General features: G+C 44.0%; 1 protein-coding gene across 6 annotated transcripts in view; it reads left to right on the plus strand.

Moving 5' to 3' along the window:
- SPATA22 (spermatogenesis associated 22) overlaps positions 1–13,641 on the plus strand; it is a 28,071-nt gene extending 14,430 nt beyond the window's left edge. For 5 of the 6 annotated variants that reach the window (XM_084823220.1, XM_084823221.1, XM_084823222.1 and 2 more), the window contains exons 3-8: positions 882–1,010; positions 4,048–4,108; positions 4,972–5,317; positions 6,734–6,863; positions 12,042–12,139; positions 13,268–13,641. In XM_084823220.1, coding sequence (XP_084679346.1) covers positions 882–1,010; positions 4,048–4,108; positions 4,972–5,317; positions 6,734–6,863; positions 12,042–12,139; positions 13,268–13,459 — 956 coding nt within the window. In that variant the 3' untranslated portion in view covers positions 13,460–13,641. Of the gene's footprint in view, positions 1–881; positions 1,011–4,047; positions 4,109–4,302; positions 4,402–4,971; positions 5,318–6,733; positions 6,864–12,041; positions 12,140–13,267 lie in introns of all 6 variants that reach the window. The other variant, XM_084823225.1, reaches the window with a different exon arrangement.
- Positions 13,642–14,813: the final 1,172 nt, after the last annotated feature.

The following is a 14,813-nucleotide window of genomic DNA, read 5'->3' on the forward strand; positions in this document are numbered from 1 at the left end:
TAAATGTTTATGAAGAATTAGTACCTGAATTTGTTTCTCCCCAGTCATTCCCTCCCCAGCCTTTTTTTCCTTTTGTACCATATCTATTAGATTTTATGTCTCCAGGCAGGGAATGTGTCATTCCTTAATCTTCGTGCAGCAACTAGAAACCTTTAGGCACTTTTATAAATATTTAATTCATTGAAGAAATTTATAAGCCGTCCTTCAGCATTAGTTCCCAGGGTGGCATACAATTAAGAGAATAAAAGAGTACAATTTAAAAAATCCTTCTGTAACACCCAGAGGAACAGCAGCAGCCAAGAAAACCAGGCCAAACCATAAACAAGCCATTAAAATGACAACTCAATATGCTGAAATACCTGGGCAAATAAAATACCTGGGCAAATAAAAAAGACTTCAGATTGGGAAGGCACCCTCAATAAACTGGAATAATAATGCTAGTAATGTTGGTGTGAGGCGAGGGGCTGGGGTTCGAAAGGGCAGAGGGCACTTCAGGGGTCTTCATCCTCCCTTGGCCCTCCCAGTGTCAAACAGAAACAGAATAGATTATGCAAATATATCTGGAAATGGACTGGCTCCTGCAGCAGTACCTATTAATAAAACACTGTATAGTTTTTAGCTTTCACTCAAGCCCCATGTGTGTTCTGATCTACTTATGGAGCTCCTAGCTGTGCAGCCTGCTCCATTCACTTCAGTGGAAGTAGCAGCTTCCTTATGTACCCACGCTTTATGAGAATGAAGCTGCCCCTGCAGGTGGTGTAGCCCCAAGTATGCCCCAGAGGCTCCATATCTCCAGCAAATTGCTGGATTGTGTGTGTATTCATACAAGAAACCATTTCACACTTTACTCATTTTACTGTATGTTGCATCTTCAATTTTAGGCTGCCTACCTGTCCCGCTGTTCAATCAGAAAAAAAGGAGCAGGCAGCCCCTCACTTCAAACCCACTTGAAAATGAGCCGACTACCAACAATTCCACTGAGAACTGGGATTTTTCTACCATGCTAGCAGGTAAGCGGAGGAGAGTATTTTGCTGCTGTTCAAAACAAAACCCCAACCCTGTCTATATCCCTTTGCTGGAACATGTAAATGAAAGTGTCAAGTTAATTTCTGTCTATTGTAAATATACTGCATGTTTCTGGAAATGCACAGGCAGAGTAATCCTTCCAAGGGGTGGGGTATCCGATGGTTGAGGAACCGCCTTATTGGGCTCATGCTGGCAGGGCAGAAGGGAGGGAGGGCGGCATTTTACTTTTTAACTTTTCCGTTGTTCCCCTTCTTTTCCCTCCCACTGATTCCAGTAGGAGGGTCATGAACTATGACAACTCCAGGGCTGGCGTAGTTCTTCCCACATTTTGGGTGTATGTTGAGGGCACAGAAGGACTTTGGATCCCATGAATCCACAGTGTCCCCCAGCATGCCCCCAGAACTCCTTTTTGTGCTCTCTGACATTGGAGTTCCAATGTCAAAGAAGCACTAGCTAGCAGATGCTCCGGATGGACAAATCAGGCAGTTTTGCCTTCTCTCAAATTCGATGTTTCAAAATTTCTCCCTCCTGTTTATGAAGAAACGTGCAAAGTTGGTAAGTTCTTATCAATCAACAAATCAAACGGAATTCTCATCCATCTGCACCAGCCAAATTCAATAGGTACAGCTATTCCTAGCATGGAGACGACCATGTTATGCCTGCCTGCCATGTAGCTGTTAAGAGATGAGGAGCCTGTCGGAAAAAAAGAGGTGGCAACCCTAATTCAGCACCACAAACATCAGAATACACAGGGGTTCAAACCCCAACTTAGGAGCTAAGCACTCAAAGCCAACTTGATGGACAAATCTATCTGTTTTGCTTTCTCCCACATTTTAATTTTTTAGATCTCAACTTCTTTGCTTCCCATTTATTAAGACATTTGCAGTTTTTGCAAAAAAGCAAAACTCACACAATTCTCTCCCATCTCTACTAGCTATGGATCTTTCCGCAGAGGTGGCTAGCAAGGTTGGGTCTCCCTCTCCAAGGGCGGAGTTGTGTCTCTCTGGCCTTGAAGGTGGAGAACTGAAAAATCCTCAGGCTGGAACACCCTCTCAGGGATCGCAGCCTTGGGGTCAAACATTCTGTTCTGAGTAAAATGTATTTTTCCAGTATACAATTGAAATTTCTGTCTGTAGCAGGACTACCTTCTTGTCTTTATAAATTAAATGGAAGGTTGGCATTTAAACAGAAGCACTTGAAATTCTGCCCTTTTTCTTTCAGTTGACATTCCAGCTTACAGGAAGGAGCATTTCTAGTGCTCTATTGTACTCCTGTAGAAGAGATATCTGTCGTCTCTAATATGCTTGAAAAGGCTACTCTGCCAGGATTAATTATTGTAATAATAATTAATCCTATTCTTGCTGGTTAAAGGGGAAAGGCAAGGGGGACTTGTAGTGAAGAAACTTCCACCTTTCAATTGCCTTGCATTTTTAAAATGCTGTCTTTGGGAAATGGTAATGTATAACAGCGCAACCATAAAATAATTGCTTACCCAGCTTTTTCAAAGAGTGCATTGAACTCATACCATGCAGGCTACTTACCCAGAAATAGGAAACCAATAGATTATACTGACAACTGCTTATAAACAATTATATTAAGAGAGGGTAAGTCTAACTGTGGCTATTGGACTTGGTCAGAGGCAGTGTACTTCCAATTTCCAGGGAGTAGGGGGGAAATAAGACAGGGATGATTGTCAGCTTCATCTCCTTCTTGTGAGGATATCACTGGCTGCCTATTCGCTACTGGGCCAGGTTTAAGGTCTTAGTAATAGTGTACAAAGCCCTAAACAACTTGGGACCAGGATACCGGAGAGAGCACCTTCTTCCTTACCAACCTGCCCGGTCACTGGGGTCATCAGAGGGCATGTTCCTGGTGGTTCCACATGGACCCATGGCCTGGCTGGAGTCCATCAGGAAAAGAGCCTTCAGTCTGGTGGTCCCCTTCCTGTAGAACTCCCTGCCTTCAGAGGTTAGGCAGGCGCCAATATTGTGTTGCTTCCTGCACCTCCTGAAGACATTGTTCTTTCAAGAGGCCCTCCTTTTTGTGATCAGCTGCGGTTTATTACATTCAGAATTTCTTTTTAAATGTTTTCATTGCTTTAACATGGTCTTTTATTCTTTTATCTTTCCTATTCACCACTCCAAAATCTTTTGATTTGGAGCAGTATATAAATATCATAAATAAAATAAATAATAATATCTGGGCTGAATGACCACTGATGGAGATGGAATGTTGGACTAGATAGACTTTTATGTCTGATCCAGCAAGACTTTCCACTGCAGGCGCCCTTTAAATGTTAGAGGACTGCTGTGGGAACAGACCCCGGTAATCAACCACATATGCTAGCAGGCCTTTAAGTGGGAACACCGTCAATGAATCAAAGGAAAAGCACCTCCCACCATGCCCTTTTTTTAATTTGACGTATTTATTATTAAGTTTTTGGCTTACAAGTGGGGCTGGCAACAAAATTGCAGCATGGAGGTGCAGCATGGAGTGCTCCTGTACAGGATTAAAAAAAAAAGTAAATGTTTTACAGAGGTCATCTGGCACACTGAGTAACCCAAGAACAGCAACCTCTATAAAATGTTTTTCTTTTAAAGGAAGAAGATGAAGGGACTGATGCGTTACTTTCCTGCCATCTTTTTTCTCTCCCCCACCCGACTTGTTCTCTGCTGTTATCAGGTGGCCCCAGCATTCCTTTTCCTAGAAAACCTTTTACAGTGGGCATATTGCGGAGGAAATACCAGTCACGTCCACCATCTTCATTGCCCAGAGATACTCTGGGCAAAAGAAAATGGTGGGCGAAGCAACAATGGCATCATTATGTTAAATGATGGGGAACTGTGAGCATGGGGCATTCCTGGATCAGGGCGAAATTTCACAGCAGCGAGGCTGATGACAAGGAATGCAGCGCAATTCACGGGTATGTTTCTTGCAAGATCAGAAAGTAGATAACATCTGATTGCCAAGATCACGAACTTGATTTTAATTAACCATTCCATGTCCTTTTGACTTTTAAAGATTTCGGATGGGAAACCACAAAGCCAGAACCAACTCGATTGCAGAAAACTATAGGCACTGAGTATGTAGGAGAAAGAACACTTTAAAACTCTTGATCTCAATTCTTTTGTTTCAGTATATTTTATACAGCTATATTCCTGAAACTAAATTTCTTTAAGGATAATGGAAACTGATACTGTGTGATTATGTCTATGATTTTTAAAACCCTCTGTTTCACCATCGTTCAGGGTAACCTCTAAAATTATTTCTTTGAAGCCCAACAGAGCTTCCAATTCCACCTTCTCTGTTAAGACACCAAAACACATCATCACAGTCCACCACATCACATACAGGAAGGAACTTGAATAACTGGCGGTTGGTAGCATTTGCCAGTTGAACGGTTTATAAATTTAATGAATAAATGAATGAATAAATAAGAAATGCAGGAAAGAATTCCTGTAAAAGAGATGGTGCAATGACATGCAGAAAAGAAAAAGGGTGGTGGTGGGGAACCCTGCTCAGATTCTGGCACAGCATGCTTTGAGTAGCCCCTCCTTTGATTCTGCTCACATTCCCCACCTGACACCAGCTGCTATCAAGTCACCCCCCAAATCACCTTAGGAAAAGGGGAGGGGTATGAGACAGTGGAGGGGTCCAATGAAGACTAGATGGTCTTGTTGACCCGATTCACATGTCATGGTGGCAATTCCTGGGTTGTTTGACCCAGGAACTGCAGAGATGAGCCACATTTGCCATTTCTGCATTTAATTATCAACCTAGGAATGCCCTCATTCCTGGGCTGTTTTGTGACGTATGAACCTGGAAACTCTGGGCTGTTTATGGGTTAAACAACCCAGAGTTAACCGTACAACAAACCATGGGCAATTGAAATTACTATGTTTCTTATAGACAGATAATTAAACCATATCAACTATTTCACTGCAGACTAGAGGAGAAAAACACCAGTGCTAACATTTGGAAAAGAAATGACTTTTCGGCTTTTGGCAGCGGAACAGAAAACAGAAAGATCTTGCAGCCTGAGAACAGCTCAGATTGCTCGGTGGGGGCTGGATCGACGCAGCAGAAATTAGTTGGCCACCCAAAGGCACCACAGAGTAGCAAGACAGGAATGGCAGAGCAAAGGTGCTCAACCACAGCTCAATGGCCAGCGGTTCCAAAAGCCATGCCGAGAGGCCCACAGAGTACATCATATACATTTAAACAGGCTCCTTACCAACAAAAAGCTAATGAGAGAAAAGCAGATCATACTCAAGATCACAAAATTATTCAGGTAAAATGTAAATGGAACTTTGGTATCTGTTCTTTTTCAGATTGGGCCTTGTGTATCTCTCTCTCTCTCTCTCTCTCTCTCTCACACACACACACACACACACACACACGCACACACACACTGCCAACTTATTTATTTGCAAGTTCTAAGACAATTGTTGGATTTATAGACACGTCACATCATCCAAGGAAATCAAATAACTTCCTTAGCTGAATTAGCCCTTTCCACTTCTTTTTTACCATCTTGTATACACTATTTAAGAACCTATTCCCTATTTCCCTCCAATGTGGGCAAGTTTAGGTCAGTTTAGTGAAAACTAGTGATGGGTGAGCTCTCATCAACTCGATTCAGAATGAGCTCAGTATTTACAAACTCTCTCAGCGAGCATTTGTAAAAAACTGGCCGGTTTTCTGAGAGTCCTCTTGTGCCTCATTATATTGGTGTATACAAACAGAGCGTGCTACGTGCATATGGATTATCAAGGGAATTACACTTTGTTTTCTCTTGCCCTGTACACATCCCACAGCATTAATGATGGTGAGAAGCTACTTGGCATTCAACATCTACCCCTCAAAACATGCACATACCTGGGAGCAAGAGAGTGTTTTAGATATGGATGAGGGACAATCACATAAAACATTTGCAAGGAACAATCAAGAAAATGAACCCAGGGAAGATACTCACCAAATAAAAATGCATCTTGGTCATGTAGTCCAGAGTGATCAACCAGAGTTTCACCAAGACAAAGTGTTTGATGTTAAAGAGCTTCTGCGCATGTGCTTACAAAAGCAGTTGGCTTTAGGCACCTGGTTTGTGGAATGAAAATCATGCATGTGCACAATCTTGCTTAACGTTCTGAGCCCAAGAACTTCTGGCAGGAAATGGTGCTCAATTCATTATAATATGGCCGAGCATTACAAGTGCTATGCCAAACCAGGTGATTACAGCCTTTGGTGACATCACTAGTGAAAGCTGTAAATAACCCCAATATCATCCTCATCCTCATCTGGGCCCTCCTCCAAAGGGCTAAGTAATGTCACCTTTTTCTGGGTGCATACAAGTTGTCTTGCACAGAAGTTCTTTGTTCTGATCATTTGTCACAAAAGTACAGCATTTCTGTCACAAAAGTACAGCATTTCTGTCACAAAAGTACAGCATTTCCCACACTGGCTCATTAAATTTCCATGGAGAAAGTAGATGGAAAATTGCTCTGCTCAGTTCAGGGCAAAAAGATAACCCCATTGTATATACTCACACCACCCTGCTTCACCCAGAGTATCAAGGTTAGGGTTGGCAGAAAAGAAAATGTCAAAAGGATCATTTTAAATATTGGAGCGGTGCGCTCACGGGAACTCACACATTGTGTAAAGGTCTTCCGTGGATTTGAGTTCTTTTTCCTTTTTCTCCATGTGAAAGAAAGGGCCAGTATATCGAGCCAAACTGAAAGAAAACGACAGTTCCCTCAGAATTGTATCTGCCGTCATTGAAAGCATGAAGCACTGGAGTCAGTACAGTCATAAAGCACCACTGTTGTTTGAGGTATTGGGTAAGTGCAATGGCGCTGTTGTTATTTGCGTGGAAAATTCTGGTGCTATAATCACAAGGAAAGACAATTACTGCTTTTTCTTATGTCAGTCAACATCCTCAGCTCTCTGAGTAAGGGGCGTTTATGGTTAGTGACACAACAGTTGAATACTTTTCTATTTCACAAAATCCACCTTGGAAGAAGCCACTGCTGAAGAGTCATAGGAGGGACAAAAAGGGCCAAAAGTGGCAAATGTGACAAAAGGTGGCAATTGCATGTTGGATGGATAGTACCAGAGCTTGTTTCTCATTGTCTGACACACGGTGTAGAAAAGACATACCTTTCTCCTTGCTTCTTGGGGTGATGGCTGCTGCCTTAGAGGGCTTTCAAAACAGACCAGGCAAATTCATGGCTACTAGCAGCCGTAATCATTACATGGAACTTCCATGTACAGAAGCAGTGTATCTCAGGACACCAGATGTTGGGGAAGAATAACAGGAGACGGCTGCCTTCATCTTCTTGCCCTCCCTGCGAATTTCCTCAAGGCATTCAGCTTGCTCTTGTTGGAAACATGATGCTGGAAAACGATTAGAAACCCACTTAACCATCGTGGATTGCAAGGTGGGGGAGCCCTTTTGCGACCCTGATTGTGAGTGCAACTAGATCAGGGGTGTTGAACCTCAGACCTGTGGACCAAACCTGGCCTGTCACCAAAAGCTCACACCCCCTTTCCCCAAACTACTGTTTGTTTGGTGGTTTCCCAGCTTTTGTGTGTGTGTGTTTTTCCCATTCTGAAAGGCTGAAATGCCTCTCCTAGGGCAGCAAGAGCTTTCAACTAAAATATGCAGGTATTTTTGCTATGTGGGCCTTGCCCCTTTTGCCTCCAGCCTTGGCCACCACTGGAATGCAGCCCCCGAGAGCTTCTTCAAAATTGAGTGAGGGGTAAAAGAGGTTCAACAACCCTGTACTAGGTGATCAAACAGTGTTAAGGGGTGATAAATCTCTGTTCATTGATCAAACTTGCAACTTATTATCCACACCTCTTCATGAAATCCGCCCCTTATTACCATTGCCTCTTCCCTCCTGTCTTTGTTTCTTTTATCTCTGTTGTTGTTCAGTCGTTCAGTCGTGTCCGACTCTTCGTGACCCCATGGACCATAGCACGCCAGGCCTTCCTGTCCTGCGCTCTCTCCCGGAGTGTGCTCAAGTTCATATTCATTGCATCGGTGATGCTATCTAGCCATCTCATCCTCTGCTGTCCCCTTCTCCTTTTGCCTTCGGTCTTCCCCAGCATCAGGGTCTTTTCCAGAGAGTTTTCTCTTCGCATTAGGTGGCCAAAATACTTGAGCTTCAGCTTCAGTATCTGTCCTTCCAATGAGCAGTCAGGTTTGATTTCCTTTAGGATGGACTGATTTGACCTCCTTGCAGTCCAGGGCACTCGTAAGAGTCTTCTCCAGCACCATAGTTCGAAAGCATCGATTCTTCGGCGCTCAGCCTTCCTTATAGTCCAGCTCTCACAGCCATACGTTGCTACTGGGAAAACCATAGCTTTGATTAGACGGACCTTTGTCGGCAAGGTGATGTCTCTGCTTCTTACTATGCTGTCTAGGTTGGCCATAGCTTTCCTCCCAAGGAGCAAGCGTCTTTTAATTTCATGGCTACAGTCACCGTCTGCGGTGATCTTGGAGCCCAAGAAAGTAAAATCTGTCACTGCTTCCATTTCTTCCCCTTCTATATGCCAGGAAGTGATAGGGCCAGATGCCATGATCTTCATTTTTTTAATGTTGAGTTTCAAACCAGCTTTTGCACTCTCCTCTTTCACCCTCAACAAGAGGCTCTTGAGATCCTCTTCGCTTTCTGCCATTAGGGTGGTATCGTCTGCATATCGGAGGTTATTGATAATTCTCCCAGCAATCTTAATTCCGACCTCTGATTCATCCAACCCAGTGTTTCTCATGATGTACTCTGCATATAAGTTAAATAAGCAGGGCGACAATATGCAGCCTTGTCGTACTCCTTTCCCAGTTTTGAACCACTCGGTTGTTCCATGTCTGGTTCTTACTGTTGCTTCTTGACCCTCGTACAGGTTTCTCAGGAGACAGGTAAGGTGGTCTGGTGCTCCCATCACTTTAAGAATTTGCCACAGTTTGTTGTGATCCACACAATCAAAGGCTTTAGCGTAGTCAATGAAGCAGAAATAGACATTTTTCTGGAATTCTCTTGCTTTCTCCATGATGCAGCGAATGTTGGCGATTTGATCTCTAGTTCCTCTGCCTCTTCAAAACCCAGCTTGTACTTCCGGTAGTTCTCAGTTCACATACTGCTGAAGCCTAGCTTGTAGGATTTTGAGCATCACCTTGCTGGCATGTGAAATGAGCGCAATTGTGCGGTAGTTTGAACACTCTTTGGCGTTGCCCTTCTTTGGAATTGGAATGTAAACTGACCTTTTCCAGTCTTGCGGCCATTGCTGAGTGTTCCAAATTTGTTGGCATATTGAATGCAGCGCTTTAACAGCATCATCTTTTAGGATTTTAAATAGCTCAGCTGGAATACTGTCATCTCCACTAGCTTTGTTGTTAGTAATGCTTCCTAAGGCCCACTTGACTTCACTCTCAAGGATGTCCGGCTCAAGTTCAGTGACCGCACTATCATGGCTATCAGGGACATTCAGATCTTTCCTGTAGAGTTCTTCTGTGTATTCTTGCCACCTCTTCTTAATCTCATCTGCATCTGTTAGGTCCCTGCCTTCTTTGTCCTTTATCATGCCCGTCTTTGCACAAAACGTTCCCTTGAGATCTCCGATTTTCTTGAAGAGATCTCTAGTCTTTCCCATTCTATTGTTTTCCTCGATTTCTTTGCATTGTTCATTTAAGAAGGCCTTCTTGTCTCTCCTTGCTATTCTCTGGAACTCTGCATTCAGTTGGATATATCTTCCCCTTTCTCCCTTGCTTTTCGCTTCCCTTCTTTCTTCAGCTACTTGTAAAGCCTCATCAGACAGCCACTTGGCTTTCTTGCATTTCTTTTTCTTTGGGATGGATTTCGTTGCTGCCTCCTGAACAATGTTACGGACCTCCGTCCATAGTTCCTCAGGCACTCTGTCTATCAGGCCTAATCCCTGAAATCTATTCCTCACCTCCACTGTATATTCATAAGGGATATGATTGAGGTCATACCTGAATGGTTTAGTGGTTTTCCCTATGTTCTTCAATTTCAGCCGAAATTTTGCAACAAGAAGCTCATGATCTGAGCCACAGTCAGCTCCAGGTCTTGTTTTGACTGACTGTATAGAGCTTCTCCATCTTTGGCTGCAAAGGACATAATCAATCTGATTTCGATAATGACCATCTGGTGATGTCCATGTGTAGAGTCGTCTCTTGTGCTGTTGGAAAAGAGTGTTTGCTATGATCAGCGTGTTCTCTTGGCAAAACTCTATTAGCTTTTGTCCTGCTTCATTTTGTACACCAAGGCCATGCCTGCCTGTTATCCCAGTGATTTCTTGACTTCCTACTTTAGCATTCTAATCCCCTATGATGAAGAGGACATCTTTTTTTGGTGTTAGTTCTAGAAGGTGTTGTAGGTCTTCATAGAACCGATCAACCTCAGCTTCTTCGGCATCAGTGGTTGGGGCATAGACTTGAATTACTGTGATGTTGAATGGTTTGCCTTGGATTCGTACTGAGATCATTCTATCATTTTTAAGATTGTACCCCAGTACTGCTTTTCCCACCCTTTTGTTGACCATGAGTGCTACTCCATTTCTTCTAAGGGATTCTTGCCCACAGTAGTAGATATGATGGTCACCTGAATTAAATTCGCCCATGCCTGTCCATTTTAGTTCACTGATTCCCAAGATGTCGATGTTCAATCTTGCCATCTCATGTTTGACCACCTCCAGCTTACCTTGATTCATTGATCTGACATTCCAGGTTCCTAAACAATATTGTTCTTTACAGCATCGGATTTTCTTTTCACCCCCAGACACATCCACAGCTGAGTGTCCTTTCGGCTTTGGCCCAGCCGCTTCACTCTTTCTGGCGTGACTTGGAAATTCCCTCTGCTCTTCCCCAGTAGCATATTGGACACCTTCCGACCTGAGGGGCTCATCTTCCGGCGTCATATCTTTTAGCCTTGTGATAGGTTCCATGGGGTTTTCTTGGCAAGAATGCTGGAGTGGGTTGCCATTTCCTTCTCCAGTGGACCACATTTTGTCAGAACTCTCCGCCATGACCTGTCCGTCTTGGGTGGCCCTGCACGGCATAGCTTATGGCTTCACTGAGTTACGCAAGCCCCTTCGCCACAACAAGGCAGTGATCCATGAAGGGTCTTTTATCTCTACCTTTCAGCAAACCAATTCTTTGTCTGCTCCCTCCTTTGGTATTACTGTTATTCATTCTTGCTCCCACACCCCTTTTCCAGTATTCTCTAAAAGAGTTTCTCTCTCTTCTAAGAAAGTTTTCCTTCACTGTTTTCTCTGGAGGATCCTTGTGCCTCTGCAAAGAGGGCTGCTGTAAAAAATGCTGCCCAAATGCAATTGGTAGCTTTGTAAATTGCTTACCCCAAATAAAATTATCTTGGCTGACGCACAAGGAAAGTGTCAGGACTGAGAATCACGGGGGCAAATAATTCACTCAATAAAAAGAGGTAACGTCGGTGCCAGCTGCAGGGCTTGTATGTTATGTGTGTGTGTGTGGGGGGGGCGATACGCCCATAGTGGGTCTGATCCTGCTTGCTGTCATTGCTCCCTGCTGCTTGCTTGCCAAGGAGAGATCTGGTGAGTCAGCATGTGGCAGCAGCTGCTTTTCCTCATCCTCACTCACTTGCTGATCCTCTCCAGGGGAAGAGGGTGGGTGACCCAACGGACAGCAATAGCCCAGACGGTTCTTTGCAGTGAGCCCACGCATGCCAACCCCGGCACTGACTCTGGGTAACGTACAAGATTGGCGCCCTCCACGTATAGATTCTTACAAGCTCAACCAGACTTCTATAAAAGATGTGGTATTTCTAAAATACCCTTAGGACAGTCTTCCCCAAGCTAGCATCCTCCAGATGTGTTGGAGTACAACTCCCATAATTCCCAGCTGGCTGGGAATTATGGGAGTTGTACCCCAACACATCTGACAGGTGCCAGATTGAGGAAGGCTGCCTTAGGGCAACATGTTTAAAACTGGATTGGCTTTCCTACCACCCCGTATTGTTTAGGCATTCTGGATTCTGCAGTTACCCCTGGGCTGTATGGTGCAAAGACTTTCCTTTTGAGAGATGGGAAGGAGAGTGTGTCATGTGTATTCTACGAGATTGTAAGTATTTCCCATGTTTGCTCAAGGATGTGCTATGTGTGCTAAAGAAGCTGCCACTTATACTGTGGAGAAGAAAACATGAACAATCAATATGTGTAGGCACTGTTAGCAGAGGGTCACTCTCCCTGCTAGCCTCCAGGGGGCAGGGGTGGAGCCTGCAGGCTGGATGGGGAATCTCCACAGGCCAGATTAGGCTAATGGGACAGAAGGTTCCCCATCCCTGGTGTACCGGGGCTGCACCCGCAGGAAGGCTCCCTGGTTACGCATACTAGTTTTATATGCACAGGCTCTTTCACAAGTTACTGTGAATGTACAGGGTGGCAATCACCCATCCTCCTCTATATAACTTGACTGTACACTCCTGGAACGTGTGTAGAGTCCTAAAATCATCCTATATATACACAGTAACATTTAACAAATCTTTTTAAAACAAAGATGATTTCTACAGATCCTAGTTCTGGGGGATTTTAAAAGTCAAACTCTTACCACCTTACCTTGCCATTTGTGAACCTTACCACAGAAAAGAAAAATAAGAAATCAGGAAAGAATGGCAAATTTTACTCAAGAGATCAGGACTATGCCATTAAAATAATTTATGAAACATAGTTAAAATTTCACCAAAAAGGGTATGAACATAGGTGAACTGGTAAACAAAACATGAGCCAATTTCAGAATTCAGAATAACATACCAAATGTGTTGAACGACAGACAGATAAAACGTACCATAACCCTGTTGCAAATTTGCGGTCTTGGATTACAAGGGCAATCTACTTAAGTTAATATTGTTGCTTGCCAAACACGTTTCAACTGGATAGTCTTCAGTGGCAGATTTACAAAACTTCAAATGGCTGCTTCAGCATGGATCCAGAGAACCCAGTATCCAAATTAGTACCAACCAGGAGAGGTGCATATAGATTGAGTGGATACTGCAAAATACTCCTCTATCCAGTCCGGTAGGGTGTGCATAAAATTTCTGCATTTAAATGTTGAAGCGGCAAGCAGCACTTAGCTTTCTATCCACCTTCAGGGAAATTATCTCCGCTATCAATCTTCCTGCCTAGTTATTTTAGGCAGAGTATTTCAGGCTAGGAAAAAGGAAGGGAATAACCTTTCTTTCTTCTGAAACAGGACCGGGAGCTGCCGAGATTGATAAGAGGCCACGCCCACAGGTGCATGGGAAACTATGATGCCAAACAGAAGGTCTTCAAGTGCGTCTCCGTGAGACCCGCAACGGTCGCCGAACAGCAGACTTTCCAGGATTTTGTCAAAACTGCAGATGTCGAGATGGGCAAATATGCAAAAACGAGTAATGAAGTTTAAATGTCCGTGTTCCGGTTCAAACCTGTGAAGGACGCATGGCAACTCTGGCATGCATCAGTAAGCATGGGCATGACACAAATGGGAAAGATATCTAGAGCTTCTATTGTCAGCGGTTGTATGAAAGCGCCATTATCGTCATTGTGACGCACTACCTAAAAATAAAGTTCTCATTTGTTTCCATTATGGGGCTTTTTTTTTTTTTTAACCTAGGGGGTTTATTCAGTTTTGAGCACACTCCGGGAGAGAGTGGAGGACAGGAAGGCCTGGCATGCTATGGTCCATGTAGTCACGAAGAGTCGGACACGACTGAACGACTGAACAACAACAACAACAATCATTTAAATGACAAGGGCCCATGTTCATCTGGGTAGCGAACTGGATCTGCTAGTTATGAGGCCTCAGATAAGGGGTTTCATGTAGGACATCTGGAAAGGTTCTCTCCCAAAGCCATGGAGAGTTTGGACAGAGACCAATCATTACATTTCCATCCCACCTTTTTTCCTCTGGCAAGGAACCCAAGGCAGCTTACATGGTCCTCCTCCTCCTCTCCATGTTATCCTCACAACAACCCTGTGAGGCAGGTTAGTCTGTGACTGGCCCAAAGTCACCCAGTGAGCTTCATGGCCAAGTGGGGACTGGAACCCGGGTCTCCCGAGTCCAGCACTCGAACCACTATACCAGACTGGTTCTCGTGTTCTGTGTGTTCAATGCAAGTGGGCTTGCAAGAAAATGTTGCAGTGTGATGTGAACATGTTCACAGTTCCAGCCAGCCAGGCATGCTGTCTTCCAGGATATTTCATTCCCTTTCCCCCTGGTTTTCTCTCCGACCCACCCAACACTTCATGGCCACTGAGTCCGCCCTGGGCTGTTTTGGCTTTCCTCCCCTTTATGCCATTTTTCTCTAAAGGTTCTGCAAACCTTGAGGTTCCATGCTGAGCTTGCTGATACTTCCCTCTCATGTGGTGCGGATCTAGCTACAAAAGCAACCGCACTCACCACCTGAGCACTGGAAATAGCCGGAAGGCTACTTTCTATTTATAAAGCAGTACTGACCCCTTTTTCCTGAGATAGAGCTACAAGTGAATAAATGCCGGTTGGATGGATTCTTGGTAGGGACAACCAACAGATGCATTCTATGGTATCCTTACGGAAGATACAGTGAATGCATGACTTCCATTCTTTCTTGCTTTTTGGTGGACATTAAGGGAAGTCGGTTGAAGAATATGGATCACAGTCCCCCAGGTTTGTGGATAGATGGCTCAAATTCTTTTTTAGACTTGCAGCCTATCATTATCTACAGAAACCCAGGAAGGCAGCACCGTAACCAAAAATTAAAAATACCCTGTACGTATTA

Source organism: Heloderma suspectum, chromosome 16, assembly GCF_057233095.1.
Source record: "Heloderma suspectum isolate Gila_16-S chromosome 16, 16-S_ref, whole genome shotgun sequence".
NCBI classification, from domain to species: Eukaryota; Metazoa; Chordata; class Lepidosauria; order Squamata; family Helodermatidae; genus Heloderma; species Heloderma suspectum.